Here is an 18223-nt window from a genome sequence, read left to right on the forward strand (position 1 = left end):
ACGTCTTCAGTAAATGAGTCAACATTCATTTTCCATGGAGATTCACTCCACTTTATCTCTGTCTCTCTCTCTCTCTCTCTCTCTCTCACACACACACACACACACACACACACACACACACACACACAAAATGCCCCTTTGATGAGGTATGCTCTCACCTTTGGCCCTATAAGAACCTTTTCCAGATTGTGGAGATTATAGTCATTACTTCAGGTGCCCCGTCTCCATTAGCCTGCTAGAAAATGGGTTAATTTTGTGTCCGCAGTAGAGAGGGAAGATGATGTGACTTCATCCTCCCCTCCCCTACGTGCTTTCCTCCTGTTTTAATTTCATGACTGACTGATTTAACATTTAATGCCAGACTAGGTTTCATTAAGGCCAGTGTCTTCTAATTGTAAATATTGTGTTATAAAAGTTGAAGGTCTCTGATCCTTTAAGGTTGCAGGACTACTTGCACAGTCGCTTTGTGTTTTTCTCAGTCTTCAATCATCTGAGCTGTGGGTGAGGCGTTTGAAGAACAGTCAGCACCTTTTAAGGGCTGGTCTTTTTTTTTTTTTTTTTTTTTTGTATTTTGTCTATTACATTGTGTTGTTGATCTTGAGAACAAAAGAAGACACAGTTTCTTGATTTTCTTGTCTGCACCGCTCGAGGGCTTTGGTCCAGAGTTTACTTTGTAAGCCTCATTTGTTTTGACTGGCTCAGGATTTGGCAGTGAACTGGATCACCTCGATAAGCCGCCTATTCAATACAGAGTTAATCCGGACTGTTGGAGGTCAGCTGTGAATTTCTGGCTTGCATTATTTGCTGATCATAATTTTCATGCACAGACTGAAAAAACTTTCACCTATGGATTACAAATGATATATTCACACCGATGTGTAGCTACGGGTGTTTTTAGGTGATTTCATGTTCCAAGTGCTTACTCGTGGATGGTTAACATGACACGCATACTGCACAGCTGATGTCAAATAATATGATTTGCAAAGTGTTTGCTCTGTAATGATGTTCATAAATGGTCAAAGGAGTCATCTTTATGATTCCTCCAAATTTAACCATCCCAGGCATCAAATGAACACATCCCTTAGTTTGTATTTTCACAGCTGCTATGGTGAGAAACAGGATTAGCCAATCAGGCTCATGTATTTTTCCTCTTTCTGGTGAAATCCAGCTTGTTACATTCTGAGCTCAGGGATATCAAGAAGACAGCCGATGATGTGTAGGAGGAGAAAAACAAAGGCTTTATAACATAAGATGTCATTTCCCTTATTACGAGCATGTTATTTTCAAATTTTTCAGTGGAATTATCATCAAGGCAATGTTATTAGTATGGCAAGATATGGTACATCGTGCATTGAATAATTAAATTTCAAATTCATGCCATTATCGCGCATACCATTGTCTGGCATCCGTCCCAGATGCAAGAGTGCAACACACTTATCAATATAACCATACAGATCATGCAGTGGTTTTATTTACTACATGGCCTCATCCCTCCTGAAAACAATTCCTTGCTATGCCACTGGTTTTTCAGCGAAGGAAGTCTCTAGATGGCAGCTTGTTGGTCTGGTGCAGAAAAGCAACAAGGCTTGTGAAAACATACCAACACTGTTAAAAGCCGGGAACAGTTCCAGGGTGGAGACATAGGGAAACAAGCACAGAGCAAAGAAGGAAGACTATAGGAAAGAAAGGAGGGGTGGGGTTTGCAGAATCTGAAGACGCCATCAAGGGATAAGGGCTGACATAAGTAGCGATGTAAATGATTCAGCATGCAGACATGCCTGAGTGAACCCAACACTCAATAATGCAGCACAGGGAGAGTGCGTGCTCCTCTTCTCTCTGCATCAGAGTCTCTGATGGAGAGAAAACATCCAAACTGAACAGTACTCCTTTTTATTGTCTGGATCAAGCAGTCCTGTTCTCCTGAAGACCATGATTAAGATCAAGGGGGAATCAGCAATTATTATTTTGCACTATTATGTACTTTTTTGTTCAGAGCCTTATGTACTGTCTAATATGGGTGATTCCGTGATTGCGTTGCCGTTAAGCCCTTATTTAAACTTTGTTTTTTTTTTTTAAATAAGGTTTCTTTAATGACAGTAGCTGAATTTTGCTCATAAAGGCATAACAGCCTTGGGTTTTTAGATTGTAATATTTTTCACAATGGTGGATGACTGATACTGATCTTAACAGGAACCGAGCCAAACATAAGTGCAAAACATTGTAGGCCCGGATTGTGTATTTCAGTGCAAGTCAAATTTGGATCACATCAGAAAATGTCATATGTGTTCCAGGCCAGTATGAGCTCTGATCCATGGTATAAGATTGGTACATTCCTACCTTAAATGTAGCTAAATTATACATTGTTTGGTCCTTTTAGCCTCATCACAAATGGTTATCGTAACTCACTGCTGAGGCATATTTTAAGCACAGCTTTTGTTTAATGGTTTTAATGTGATTTATTTGGCAGGTGAATATTGCATTTGCTGATGGATCTGAAGTCAGAGCTGTCACTAGAGACAGCTTTTTGAATTGAAATAGTGTTGCAGAGAGCGTGGGATCAGAGAGAGCTTCAATCAGCACTTGGTTTTAATGCAGTTATTTAAAGCAACAACCATCAATTCTTCCTTAGCAAAGATAATACGTAGGACAGAAATTGATGTACGTTCTGGTATGTACGTCATTTCACATAGACTGAAGTGCCACATTCTTCAGTTTACAGTGATCAAAATGCAGATTTGTAGTGAATTGATTTGTAGTTTGTGAAAAACTAAGATTTAGTAATGGCTGTGTGTAAATGTGCGGACAAAAGGGTTAGCGCTAATCTCACATTAAGGTTCAGAGACTGTGTGCATGTGCGTGAGAGCGAAGCACTTTCTCTCTAAGTGCCCTTCCTTGCAGGAGGAGTCACACGAAGCTCTCAAGCGATCACACGCCTTGCTGCAGACTGCAGGTTCTCTACCCCACCCACTGTGTGTCTTGTTGTAGACATTTATTGGTGCATGAATTAACCTAAATTGTCACATATCTTTGAGGGTTGAAGTGAGTTGCTGCAAATTACTTAATCTTCTCATGCTGGATCTTTATTATAGCATTACAGCAATAAGAGAACCACAAACCCATGCTAATGGGCTTCCATCTTACGGTTTGGTAAGAAAAAGATGCGAATCGAGACTTTTTTGTTACAAAGTGGTGTGTGAGTGTACAAGCCTGTCATCAAAGAGTTATTCCAGAGGGGAAAAAAGATCATGTAATTCATCACGCTATGTTTCAGGTCCATGACAGCAGATGACACATAGCAGCGAGCAGGCAGGAGCCTCGTTGCAGAGATAAAAGGGCCTGTTTCCCTCCCACTCCTTTTTCCATTTAACCTGTCTCGCTCCAGTGGGAGTTGGCTGCAGGGCTGCTGTTAGTGTGGAGGCAGCAGGTGCCCCGGTGAGTCAGGAGACACATCCTGCTGGAAAACCTTCACAGGTGTCCGAATGAAGCTTCTGAAGAACTCGCCCCAGTGGAGCTCCAAATAGGATAATCAGAAGAGAAGAGGTTTTGGCAAGTCTTAGTCACTGCTGGACCTTTTTTTTTTAATTTGATGAAACATTGTTAACACTTTTCTCCTCTCCTGTCCTCCGGTCAGTTCTGTGGCCGGGGATGCCCTGAACGGCTAACTGAGAACCCCCTTGATGACCTAAGTGTCTCCCCTTCATCTGATGCCTTTGAGTAGCCAGACTTCTCCGGTTAACGTTCTCCTCCGGGGCATGAAGCTGAAGAGTGATCCTGGCTCTGCTCCACGCCTCTGAAACCCATCCCAACAGCATTTTCCACCCATTAGAGCAAGGAGTCCTCTCTCTAAATCTGCTTTGTGGATTCATCAAAGCATCTCAATAGAGCTCTGCCTCCATGCTGCAGCAAATTAGAATTAATGTTGCTGATCAATATGAAAGAAATACTAGTTACAGGCAGCTCTGGCATTTTCCCATCAATGCGGTCATTAACACAGGCTAGCAGTCGTTTCCTTGGTAGGAGTCTGAAGGATATCTCTGGCCTTGTAACCCAGAGTTCAATGTGTTCAATGTGGTGTGGCCTGAACAGAATATACCGATTCATTCATCTTCAGCTTTAACAAACTACAGTGGAAAAATATGCTATATGTTAGTATTCTTAGTTATTGGCATTTTGCCCCAGACACAGGGGCATGTTGTGTATTTAGAAAAAAATCCAATTGTTGACTGACTCGTCATCAGATTACTTGCACTGTACATTTATTCAGTGAGGGAAATGCCACTGTGTGGCCATTGTTCACCATGAAACAACAGACGCAACTAGAGCTCCAGACAAAAATAAAGATGATGTTGATTCCGGAGACTGGAAATAAAATATTTGCCAACGTGTCTACACTTCCGGGTTTTATTAATGCATTTTGATGCAATAAAGCATGTAAGTGCAGACACAACGACAACTACTTTATTAAAACTGACTGGCCTCAGTCCAGTAAATCATCATGATGCTGTCTGAAGTTGTTATATACTGAGATTCATTTCAACAAATTTGTGACTGAACGAATAGAGCTCTTTAAGTCGTAATAAATCACAATTAAGCCTGCCTTTCTCATTTTCATCTTTTAGGCTATGTATATAATGCCTGTAGAGGAAAAACCCTGATGCTGCATTATCTATACTTACATTTTACAACACAGAATCTAAGGATTCACGCTTCTCAGTCATTTTTCCTCTTCTTTCAGTAGTCTCATAGAGCTGAGAAATCCCTTCCCATGCTAACATGTGAAAGAGAATAAAGAGGATTGCTTGGTGTTTGTCACCCTTCGTACCTAAGTGAAATATCATGTGTAGTAGAGATGTGTATCTGCACAAAAAAGGTGTGGCAGTAAGTGTTTTTTTACGCTTATGGAATGGCAGTGGACAGATGTGGATGGGAGTGGACAGTTTTTACTTTCATTTGGGAAGTTTTTACTCTCGGTGGGAGTGGGTGGTTCTCTTACTCATGTTGGTGGGAGTGGGCAGTTATACTCATGTAGGTGGGAGTGGGCAGTTATACTCATGTAGGTGGGAGTGGGCAGTTATACTCATGTAGGTGGGAGTGGGCAGTTATACTCATGTAGGTGGAAGTGGATGGTCAGATGTGAAGCTTTGGGGATTAAGAAAGGCCATGGTGATTAACATAGGGGAGGGAGTGTGATTTATAAAAAAAAAAAAAGGTTCCCTCTAATGTAACTTCCAACATGTAGCTTCCACATACTTAAAGATTAAACACACCTCCAGCTTGAGGTTAATGACTTAAATAACAATGACTTTCACTTCACTTATTTACTACTACTACTGCTGCCTTGTTTCAAATTCACAGTGGAAAGAGTACCAATACATCCTCGAGCTTCGTTGTAAGTCTAATACACATCTGTGTCGAATTATATCCATTTGAGCACAAAAACAGCACTCAAATGGGCATGAGATGTGAAAAGCTGCCCACAGGAAGCAATGCATTTGTGGCTTTTAAGTGCTGTGTGGCGTAGGGAAGCAGTACAACATGAGATCCAGCAAGACTCTGAGTATACTGTTCACTAGCAGTTAGTAATGACTTGATGATTGCATATCCTTTTTGCATATGCCATTCTGAGGACTGAATGGGAAACTGAGTCCATCAATGTTATTGTTAATGTGTCTCATTTATACTGATAGGTGACTTGACTACATACAGGACATGTTCATCAAGCAGCAGTGCAGCGCATCCTCCCTGTCATGCTGACTTGTTATGTAGCTATGATAGCTAGCTAGTTACATTTTGGAACTACTGGGAAGTGAATCTCAGAGTTAAAAGTTTGTTTATTAGCTGATATCAACTTGATATCAAATTATAACAGTTTTGGTTTTCTGCAAGTTTAAGTGCAATCAGCAGTTTGGGAGAAAGTACATAAGGATCACGGTCTGTTTTGCCAGCTTTGTCAAAGCACTGTTTGTTCTCCTCTAAAGTAATTTTATCCAAAGTTTGCATTGTGCAGTGAGGCCAGAATTCTGGAAGAGAAAAATCACACGACTGAAATACTAGGATATGATGATTGTGGATATGGCTACATATGACCATCCTTAAGAGATGTGATGGAGAGATTTATTCGAATTAAGAGTTTATTTGCCTCAGGAGTTCTGAACTGACCTTGGAATTCTCCAGTCACCCAGGTAGAGTGATATTGGAGATAGATGCAGCCTGATCGAACTGATAACTTTTGCCCTTGAAACGCTTGGCAGGAGCTCCACAGCTCGACTCGCTGTCGTGCTCTCAAGTAAAACTCCACTGGCGCTTCTATCAGTTCAACTGAAGTACGACTGTACCTGCACTCCCCTGGTTAAATAGATAGTCTTACTGTATCCTTTACCTCGTTACCACAAGACTTGTCTCTGTTTTCCATGTCTTTTGGTCTTGCTGGCTCACTTTGTTTATTTGCACTCTTTAATACTTTACTACTTTATGTATTTTTTTAAACTTCAATTTCCTGCTCTCATAAATTTTCCAGACGTTGTTGATCAACTTCACGTAAAAATCCAGATACTGACATCCAGACATCTTCCTTCCCCTGTAACAGACGCTGAATTGTTACGTATTGATGTGACTGATACAGCGATAATCCGCTGTCTAGTTTTGGAATGTTGGAGGTGAACGGATGTTCAATCTTCCCTTCTCTCCCTCTGTTCTCGTATCAGAGACTAATGGACTATGTATATTAATGGGCCTGCTGGAGAAATTACTTGCAGGATCATCTTTAGTCTTGTTTATTTTTGATTGCTGCTCTCTGCAAAATGATGCACATTAAGAAAGCAATTTGTGCATCAGAATTAATTGGATTTATTTCAGAGTTTGCTTTGTAAGCATCGTTTTGCATACCTCCCAAGGAGCACAGGTGCAGCAGAGCTGCAGTGTGGCCATATTAGAGGACAGATGATAATCTGTTCATTTTCTGGTAGTTACATTTGAGATTATATATCTGTCTAGGGTGTTTGGATATTTCACATCAAAAGAGAATAATAAATTAAAAATGGTCATCTCTGGCAATTATTGCCATGGTATAAGAAGAATAAAACATTTCTTGATGCACTGTTAGAGCAAAGTAATCTACTTATTATTTTCCTTTAGTTCTGTTCCTTACTTCATGTACAGTAGCTTTCCCACTGAGTTTGACATTGTCCCAGTGGTCCAAATATGGCTTTGTGCTTTGTTTGATTATTTGGATTACACAGTAACCAACCCTAATAGTTTTACCATGTAAGGTTTCATAGAGTTTGCTGCATTTGAAAATATTTGCATTGCTTTCCTAACAATCTTTTTATCAAAATCCCATTACTGCATTTTGTTTACGCCACAGCAAAGATATTTGTGATACTGGCTGGCTTTTTACAGCAGACTCGTCGTGGTACATTTTTGATCTTTTTTTTTTTTTTTTTTTTTAAGGAAAGAACTCTTTTACTGACATTGACACTGAACGTTCTGCATTTTTCAGAAGTTTCCAGACAGCTCGTCTGGTGTAAACACATTTGATGTAGTCTCACTTATTGAATGGATCCCACATGTCACATCTGTAGAGCCTAATGGCTTTAACGAGTCTTATCTAACAGTGTGCGAGAGTGTCTTCACTGTTCATTTTCTAATGGCATAAAAGTTCTTTAGCTTTGATAAATGTTCTTGATGTATTACCAGTGATAATTCTAATGTGTGCTAATGAAAGATCTAATGGTTTGCTTTCCTTGATATTTCACTTGGATGGCAGTAGTCTTGAGAGAGTAGAGATACAGGTGAAGCCAGGCCACACTGTTCTAGTAAAACTTTTACTGTATCATTGGGTGGGCAATATGGCAAAAAAGCATATCACAGTACTTATATTTAAGATACACACATTGTGTATCTTAAATATATCATGATACTGAGACCTTAGAATTGTAACGGTCTGAATTTTCTGGCAGAATAAGTTGTTATTATTATTTACATTAGGGGTTGACGATATCATATCACAATACTTTTCTATGATACATTTCTAAGATACGCAGTATGTATCACTGTAGGTTTGCAAACAAACTTCTGGTAAAATCTGTAGTGTTGCAATTTTAAAAATTAAAAAAATTGAGTTGATACTTTTATTTAATGTTTCCAAAAATAAATGAACACTGAAATATTCTGTAAACAACTGTAAAAAGCAGTTAGCTGCTTTCAGAGGTTGTAACTTATTAAAAATGTTACAAATAGACAGCTCGATACCTGCAATATCACAAGAAAGTGTACTGATGCATCAATTATCACAGTATTGATATATCACCGTATTGCCCAGCCCTACTGTATGCAAAAACTGTTTATGTAATAAATGACCACAAGTCACACTGCAGGCGTGATTCAGACCTCACCCATGTTTTATCCAAGTCGTTCACACATTTCAATCTCTTTTCCTGTCTCACAGATGGAGGAGGAGCTGCATCTCATGCTGCTCACCAAGGAGAGAGGGGAAGTTTGAGTTCGGTGCTCCGGGATCTGGTCAAGCCAGGAGACGAGAACCTGCGGGAGATGAACAAGAAGCTGCAGAACATGCTAGAAGAACAACTCACCAAGAACATGCATCTACAGAAGGTATGGTGAGAGGAGTGATGGACAACATGTGGAAAATAGTTTGCTGTGATACATGAAGACATCCTTATTATACATAATACAGTATGTATCACATATGTATCATTATTTACCAAGTCAGAGGGCACTATCGTACTAGTCGTAGCTTTTACGAATTTTGACCTTGGGCGACACCTAACATTTCTGCTCTTTTAAAATACAATACAGTTTGCATGCCAAAGGAGAAAGAACACAGGAGATGAAAGATGTGGATATGCTTCTGGTAGGCATTTCATAGATTTTATAAGGATGAACGTTGACCTGTGAATTCATGTGCCTCGGTCTCATGAGCCAATAGAATACAAGTGGGCAGGAAGTTGGTCGGTCAAAAAAATTGAGTAGCTGTACTATTTCACATGTGCTTTGTGCACATCTGAAATAGAATTTGCTGGCTCCTTCACGGATATGCAAATATAATTTTTGTTGTAACATTCTACGACTGTGCTAGCAAAGAGAAAAAGGTAAAAGAAGTACAAAACAGTTTAAAAATTCAGTCATTTGATTGCTCTACTGATTAACAATGAAGCATCAAACCACTGACACCTGATGATATGCAGAAAAGTAAATCATGATGTCAGTATTGTAATATCAGTAATATATTTTCATTTGGTCCAGTTCTAACAGAGAGCTGGTGCCTGTTTGGGGCAGTCAAAGTGAGAAATGAGAAATCATATAACTGGGATGATTTATGCATTTAAAAATGTACAGACAGCCATCTTAGGAATGGAAAAAAAACAACAAACAAACAAAAAAAAAACCCTTTGCTTCATAGACTGTTAAATTATTATTATTGTTTCCAGATCCAAATCCAGGTAGATTGCGTAGACCTGAATCTTAGCAAACATGACTCATGAGATTTCCTGCTTTGCTAATAAGCTGCATAAACTATCGGCATGGTGCTGGAGGATTGTGTGTGGAGCTAGCTCTGACAGGGTGCTAGGCAGTGTGTGTGTGCGGAGGAGGTTTGCTGTCACGACGCTCTGAGACTCCACCGAAGGGAGCTTATTCACCGAGAGCCAAAAGGTGGGTGGTTATTTTTTAACGATGAAGCGGTTAGTGGTGCAGGAATAGAAACGCTACCCCGGGCTCCCTGTTGGGCGATGCGTTTGATGGGATTACACCATCACACAGATCAACTAATGACAATTAACCTCTCACATCACCGTCCACATTTCAAGAGAATTCAGTCTGATTCCCCAGTTAGCATGCTGGTAGTGTTTTAAAATGGTAGTATTGTAATACAGACACAACGTGTAATGTCTACGTTCTTTTTATGTAACCCACAGTCATATGTGTTGGTATGGATCGAGATGTATTTATAATGATTGTGGAGGTGTGTGCGCAATCAGTGTGGGAATATATATATATATATATATATATATATATATATATATATATATATATATACGGATGTTAAAAAGAGGCACAACATTTCGAGAAAAATAAATAGCTATACAACTTATGCAACAAGTCATTGACATCGCAATGCAGAATATTGGCTGGTCTTGAATGGTTCAATCAGATCACGTTTAACAAGCACTACATTTCAAAGTTAATTCAATGTTAAAAGGTTGCACTTAGTCAGTTTTAAAGGAAGAAGCAAGGACAAAAGCCGTTAGCATGCCAGCCATTAAAGTTGATGTGTCCTGACAGGAGTCTGGCTGAGACAGATAAGTATGGTTGCCTTCTTCTGACCCTACAGAACATCTATGGCACATGTCAAACTCATTTTAGTAACCGAGTCACATTACACTCAGTCCGATGTAACAAAAAACAAACCAAAAAAAAAAAGAAAAGATTTAGCAGACCACTAACATCTTATCTCTTAATCGTGTTCATTTATTGGCATTTATCTGAAAGGTATATTCTGAATGCTGAAACGGATTGACCATGTATCAAACACATTGCACTTCATTACCAAGAAAACAAAATTTCCAAATTATGGTTTTACTATACAGTATCTTGCATAAGTATTCGCCCCTTTAATATATATATATATATATATATATATATATAGTTTTGGTAGTGTTACAACCTGGTACTGAAATTGACTTAATTAGGATTATATGTCAAATTTTTAGAATTAAATAATATTAGCACATTTTGGCAGTAGCTTTATGGCCCTCAGTTTATTGCTCTATTTTGCCCCCTAGTGGACTTTAGAGACAAGTATGGTCCACAAGACAATTTTAATTTAGAACATGGGTTTCTAAATTCATTTGATGGATCAGATTAGTACCTTTATGGAGCCACCGGCCGTATGTTTGAACACCCCAATCTCTGCGATACACTGGATCTCAGCATTAGCACCTTCTGTGGGAATCGGAAAGCATCCTGCTGCGGCATCACGAGAGGCTCGCTGGCTTTGTTTCAGACATGTTGAGCTTCAAGAGGCACTTATGAAAGAGACAAGTGTTGTTCTATCCACACTATTTTATGCAAATTTTGAACCTGTGCATGAGAAAACCTGAACAGAAATTCAGCAAAAAAAGAAAAAAAAATTTGCACCCAGCTGAGGTGGAAAAGTTTCCCGGTGGATAAAAAGATGACGACGTAGTGGCCCATAGTGGATGTTTTAGCAAGTTTTCACACAGCAGAAGCAGTTTTGCACCAAGAGTCTAGTACATTTGGTCAAGTGTGAAGGCTGTTTCAAACCTGTGTGCGTTGAGAAACGATTTCTGCGAAAGCAACCTGCTTTTAGGGCTAGGAAGCAAGTAAGGTGATTGGCAAGGTGATTGACCTCGCTGCAGAACCAAAAGTATAGGGGGTGGAGCTGGACTCTTCCTATAAGTCCAACTCTAACCCCTAACCAACACAGTGCTGTTTAGGCCAAATGTGAAAACACTGTTGGTCTTTGAATGAGAGTTTGTGTGAGGTTGCACCTGTTTGTTCATGTTTCCTTTAAGAATATTTGCGTAAAATATAATTTGTTTTAGCAATTTGCTCAATACCTACTGAAGGACTGCACGACAGCTGTTGAGAGAAAATAAGAGTGTCATGGGGACAAAATATAGAGACCTGAGTTTTGAATGCAGATGTGTAGAGTTTTAACAAAACCACTTTTCACAATTATTGCCACCCCTGCATTTAGTATGATGTGCAACTTCTCTTTGTCGTCATAACAGCACTGATTTGTTTTTTATTTGTTGTTTATATATGCTGTAAATTTTGATGAGGGCTTATTTTCTTAGAATAAATGTAGTAATTAAAGGTTGGACTTCTTTTATCACATTATCACAGTTGTCACATTAAACTAATTAACTACAAAGACATTTTTCATAACATTTTTACCCAGCTTTACCAATAATTTTAGAGCTGACTGTATAAAATGTTATTTGGTAATATGATATGTAATATATACTTTCACTTTGTGTGTTGAGCCACATGACCTTGACAAATATAGCATATTTGTATTACATTAGATCAAAGTAGTTAAAGCCATGCTGCATCACTGATGCGTTGTGGGTGTGTTTGGTTTTCTCACAGATCTTATTAAAACCTGCATTTTGCAAATATTGCAAAAGCGACTACTGTGATACCAAACAATAGTTTGTGAAGCCCCAGTATTTGCATCAGAGAATGTGGCCAGGAATAGGCCAGAATATATCCAGTGAGAGGGTGTTTTTGGTAACGAGAGGCTCAGAGACGGTCTGGATCCTTGGCGGAGTGGCGCGCGGGTGTTATGGGAGCCCTGAGGGAGTTGTAGGTTACACAAATGTCCTACTTCAACCTTCACAGGAGGAAACATTACTGAACAAGGAGGAAGAGGAGGGTGGGAGGGGGTGGTGCTCCTGGAAAAAGTTTTACAGGGTTGTTCTGTAGTGTTTAGACACATAGCAGCTTTAACTGCACCATTATAAGATCACTATGACCACTATCACTAAGCCCCCCCCCCCCCCCCCCCCAATATTCAACTGTCCAGTTTCGATGCCCAGTATCACCTCAGATTCCTGTTCCTGACCAAAAAGAGTGGAACTCTTTGCCTCAAGATTAGATGTGTTATGTGTTCTGAGATGCTTTTCTGCTTACAAGTTCATGCAGTGAACGGTTGTTTATAGTGGTTATTTGCATTATTGTAGCCTTCCTGTCAGCTTGAACCAGTCTGGCCGTTCTTCTTTGAACTCTCTCATCAGCAAGGCTTTATTGTTCGCAGAACTGGATGTTTTTTGTGTTTTGCACCATTCTGTATAAACACTAGAGACTGTTGTGCATGAAAATCCCAGGAGAGCAGCAGTTTTTGAAATACTCAAACCAGTCAATCTGGCATCATGGTTAATGTCACAGAAATCACAGTTTTTTCCCCATTGTGATGTTTGATGTGAACATTAACTGAAGCTCTTGCCTGTATCTGCATGATTTTTTGCAATGTGCTGCTGCCACATGATTAGAGCATTGGATAACTGCATGAATGAGCAGGTGTACAGGTGTTCCTATTAAAGTGGCTGGTGTGTGTGTATATGTATATAAATCCACCTGCTGGTGTCTTCTGATGTTCTTAAATGTTATATGTGCTCTGGTTATATCTTAACGTTTCAGGAGAAATTGCAGTTGGAGATGTGAGGAGGAGTGTGTTGGCTGCTGTTCAGTATATGCCAGTGTGTAGTGGTAGAAGAGGTTGAGCTTGTTAAGGGAACTGGGAACAATCGCAGAGGAGGGAAAGCTGCAGCTGATGGATCAATCAATAGTCCACTGGAAAGCACTAGCTTCATTCTTCTCCTCCTCCGTCATGCCTTCTTACACTCCTTTTCTCTCTTTCACTTTTCTATTCACTTACTTTCCTCACCCTTTGTTCCTCCTTTTTGCTCTCACATCACGTTGCTTTCCAGGGGCCATCACCACTAGAATCCACTGCCAGAACAAAATGGCTGCCACCTGCTCAGTTCAACCTCAGTGCTGTTGTGTTCCTCCTCCTTTTTCCTTGAGTAACCCAGAAGCTCGGGCCTCATGCATATTTGCTGCCACTGAAGTCCGCCAACCCAGGAACAAACAGGTCTACTTAATATTTGATGGCAATACAGTGAACTCGTGGCAGATGGAGCTGTACTTCTGTGTGTTGAGATTTCAGCTGAAGCCTGACCTGTGAGAGTGAGAGTGAGAGCGGGTCTTGTTACTTACATCTTTGTGCTCTTGCCTTTCTCTTTCACTTTGGGGTGAGTAGGCAAGTAGCAATAAATAGTGAGAAGATATCACAATACTCAACATATAATAGTGCAGGGGTGGCCAATCCTAACTTAATCCTCGATTCGATGCTGAGCTAGTGTTACTGTCCGTGTGGAATTTCTGTGCATGTTCTCCCCGTGTCTGTGCAGGTTTCCTCCAGGTTCTCTGGTTTCAATCCACCTCTTAAGACATGCCAGTATGTGTACTGGCTAAGATACATTAAATTCACATTCAGTTAAACAGATGAAAAATTAGTGTATAATATTGGAAAATTAGTGTAAATGGTCAACATTTGTGTTATTACATCATAGCAGTAGAACCAATTCTATAATGCAGATTACAAGAGAATATATGAAACCGTACATTGGTTTGACAAGGGATATAGCAGGGCCTACTGTAGAATTGGGGGCATTTCTAATTTGCATAGTCATGGATTCTAGATTTCTTCACATTTTGCCATGTTTTCTGTGACTTCTTAAAAAGTGAAAAGTGAAGTGAAGTGTGGCCAAGTATGGTGACCCATACTAGGAATTTGTGCTCTGCATTTAACCCATCCAAGTGCACACACACAGTAGTGATCACACACACACACCGTGAACACACACCCGGAGTAGTGGGCAGCCTTTTTTGCTGCGGCGCCCGGGGAGCAGTTGGGGGTTCGGTGCCTTGCTCAAGGGTCTCACCTCAGTCGTGGTATTGAGGGTGGGAGAGAGCGCTGGTCATTCACTCCCCCCACCTACAATCCCTGCCGGACCCGAGACTCGAACCCACAACCTTCAGGTTTACCTTCGGGTTGCAAGGCTGACTCTCTATCCATTAGGCCACGACTGCCCCCAGTCGTGATTCTTGACATTTTCATGGGAATCTGTCACATCACACAATTTATTATTCAATATAGAACAAACTTAATGAGCTTCAAAACAAGTTTTAGTGACATTTTACTTTTTAATTGGGTTGAAAGATTTGGGGTTAAAAAGTCAAATGGGATGTGGTTATTTAGTCACAAGGAAAAAAGGATCATTCAGAGCAGTGCCATTTATCTTTAAACATGGACTAGAGTTTTTCGGGATCGATATCGAACAGGTGTTGCTGTATGTTCCAGCATGTTCTGTATGTTCGTGTTTATGTGTAATAATGGCTTTAATAATAATCATTGTTTTCTGTTATCTTGCAGGATCTGGAGTTGTTATCTCAGGAGATTGTGCGTTTGAGTAAAGGCGCCGATCCTGCACAAGATCCAAAGGCCACGGGCTAACATAAATAAGACAAAAAACCATGCTGCGCCTCTCAGTCTGATTGGCCATGGCTACAGAGAGATGCTGCACCTTCATACCACACAGACTGGATGACTGGATCGAACCTCACGTCCGCGCAGAGGACGAATAAGTGCGTGATCACACACAAGTCCTCAACTGCTGAATGTACTTAACACTGTAACACTTTGCGTGTCGTTTTTGTCTCTGACGCTACAAAGAGCAGGGCGGTGTCTTGCTAGCTGACCCAGAATGCTTTGCGTCCATGAACTGCGCCGAACGGGCTTCATCCCAAACCTCCACGAACCCCACATGCTTGTCCGTGCTGAGGGAGAGGGTTTGTCTGTTCAGAGATTCTGCTTCACATCAACAGCAGCTTCCTGTTTTCTCTTTGTGTCACGTGTAAATATGAAAATAGGAATGATAAAATTAGTAATATATTAGTTCCAGACAATTATAGGATGTGTAGTAATAGCTGGTAAGAAGTGAGTGTTGCGAGGAGAGTCATGCTGCTCGTTAAGGCACACAAGTTCGGCTAGGTTCATTATGTCTGCTGTTCATTATGGCAACAAATTAAAGTGTTTTCAGAGACATGTGAGCGCACGTAATTGGGCCGATAATTGTCAAAGCATTTTGCACGTCAGCTCGGAGTGCTGCTATGAAGTAAATCGACCCCACAGCCCCACAGCCTCCCCTCGTTAACCTACCGCCCCTCTGCTTCTCTGCCTCGCTGCTTGCTTGTCGTTTGATCCATTTTTAGTCTAGAGGGAGAGTCGTCTCGTTTCGCAGCGAGTTCAGCCCGAATGCCTGAATGTTATGACATCATTCCACTTACACATATCAAAGCTTTTGAATAGAAAAGATGAGACCGTCTACTTGGCATCTGTTTGATGGAGAATGTTTTTTGGACACTACAGATTGAGCTGAGCTCAACCTTATGCTCTTATCTAATAATTCCGACCAAGAACCTGTCAGAGATTTCCTGTGTCTGTCCATGTCTGGCTGTGTGTAAAAGCTTGCACTGACATCATGGTCTTCAGTAACCTTTTTCCTTTGCTCATTCTATATACGCATTGAATTGTTGTGAATTTTTTGTGTGAAATCATGACCAAAACGCTATGAGTTTGTTCCTCCAAGGGCAATTATTAATGGTTTGATATTAAAGGAATACTCCTGCACTTTTCAACTTAATCTCTGTCCACTGCATCTGTAGTGCATGTGTGATTACCATGGAACAAAAACGTAACCTGTTTACTCTAAACTCACTTATGCGCCCATGTCATGCTTACCTGGAAATCAAGTTAACTAGCGTAAAAGTAGCACTTGAGTTAAATGAAAACCTTTAAAGTAAATTTGAAGTAAATTAGAGAAACAGTACATTAAATTCATAGTTGCAAAAGTAAAAATGTACTGCAGGTCCATTGTGCTCAAGAGCCCCTTCTACTGCTTCCGTAAACCTGATAGACTTTTGTGACACCTATTGGAAATAAACAATGCAAAATAAAAAAAAAAAACAAGGTTTTCATTTGACTCATCCTCATAATTTAGCTCAAAAGTATGACAAGCTAATTCTGTGCATTAACTTTATGTAGTCTTCATCCTCTCCAAATAATGTCTCTGGTGATGAAGCATCATATTTATGTCCTCAACAAAAAGGCAGAAAGTCTTTGGCTAACATTTCGGCTATGAGCTGTGGTGTTCTCTCATTGGACATAAAGCTGTTATTTGAATCTGACTAGCATCTTTGTTTCCACTTGATGAAGTGTTTAAAGAGAGGTGAGTGAGTGTTGTGCTAGCATAAGAGTCATATAACAGTTTTTATGCCGTCTTGTGTTCTACTTGACTTTTGTCACATTTTTCACATCCAGAAAATATTGTCTATCATCTAGTAAAAATAGTTCATACTAACAGCCAGATCATGTTCACATTTCAAATGAATGTTTCTTTGGGAACATCAATAGGGAGTAGAGCTTTTCCTTCCTTGGTTTTTGGACCAGTGAAGTGGGAAGAAAAAAGTGGGGTACTGTTATATTAACAGCCGGCTGAACCTGCTTGGCTACTGTGAATGAAATACTGATTTGCCCAAGCTAGTGATTTGTCCATTCCTTTCAAAGTGCAGTGTTGCGTTCTGTTAATATCTATTTCAAACACACAACTATATTGTGAAAGCTTAATTCTACAGCCCTTACACTCATGTATACTCATATTACTAACAGTAATAATTAGGAAGAGACAGACATGAGAAAGTCTTACCAAAGCTGTAGGTTTTTTCAGGCTTTAGTCACTTCTGCAGTAAACAGTCATTCCACTAACTTATTTAAGATTTTGCGTTCTCCATGAGCGAACAGCTGGAAACTGAAGTGCTTGTTTCCTTTTTCCAAAAAAAAAAAAAAAGGTTAAATTACACAAATTTAGAGCTTTTATAATTTATGAATACATTGACTGAACAATTCCTGAAAGTGTCAATAATTATATGTTGATGAACTTTAACAAATGCTCTTTGACTTCCTGTGTGAGTGAGATTTGAGTAAACAGATTCAGTATTTTTTTTTCCTCAGGGAAAAAAGGGAATCATGTTGAAGTTATGTTATCGTCCTTAGAAATCACACTTGTATTACAGATGCGATAGATGAAAAACACGAGAGCATTCCTTTGAAAGGTTTAGTCTGAACTTTATTGATAATGCTAGTGAATAAGGGGAGGAAGGGTGTGTATAGTGTTTAGCGGTAAATCTGGTAGTGTTACTGTACGACTGTATACTTGAGACGGATTTATTCACTTGCTTAAACAGTTGGTCATAATAAGATTTAAGCAATCACTAATATGTTATATATTTACTATTGGGTGCTTGTAAAAATAATTACATGCCTAATTTACTTTTATTCTTTCATTTGATTTGATATTGTTTATACATAATAATTTGCATGATGTGTAATATTTTACATTTCTTCTTTGGACACTACTTAAAACAACAGTTTTTACAGTGTAATGGTGAACGGTGAAATGACCAGCACGTTTGCTGTGAGGACCTTCACCTTGATCAGAGTGATTCTTTTGCATTATCTTAAAGAAAATTGCTTAAACATTTCTCAGTCTTTTCAATTTTTTGACATGAAGATCTGTCGACTCAACAGGAACATCGCTGCTAATTAGGAACCTAA

At 39.7% G+C, this 18223-nt stretch overlaps 1 protein-coding gene across 3 annotated transcripts in view; it reads left to right on the plus strand.

Moving 5' to 3' along the window:
- Positions 1–16579, plus strand: part of gripap1 (GRIP1 associated protein 1) — a 59349-nt gene extending 42770 nt beyond the window's left edge. For all 3 annotated transcript variants that reach the window (XM_034306551.2, XM_034306552.2, XM_053236044.1), the window contains 2 exons: positions 8447–8613; positions 14984–16579. In XM_034306551.2, the coding sequence (XP_034162442.1) occupies positions 8447–8613; positions 14984–15064 (248 nt within the window). In that variant the 3' untranslated portion in view covers positions 15065–16579. The remainder of the gene's footprint in view (positions 1–8446; positions 8614–14983) is intronic.
- Positions 16580–18223: the final 1644 nt, after the last annotated feature.

The sequence above is a fragment of the Pangasianodon hypophthalmus genome, chromosome 8 (genome assembly GCF_027358585.1).
Source record: "Pangasianodon hypophthalmus isolate fPanHyp1 chromosome 8, fPanHyp1.pri, whole genome shotgun sequence".
NCBI classification, from domain to species: Eukaryota; Metazoa; Chordata; class Actinopteri; order Siluriformes; family Pangasiidae; genus Pangasianodon; species Pangasianodon hypophthalmus.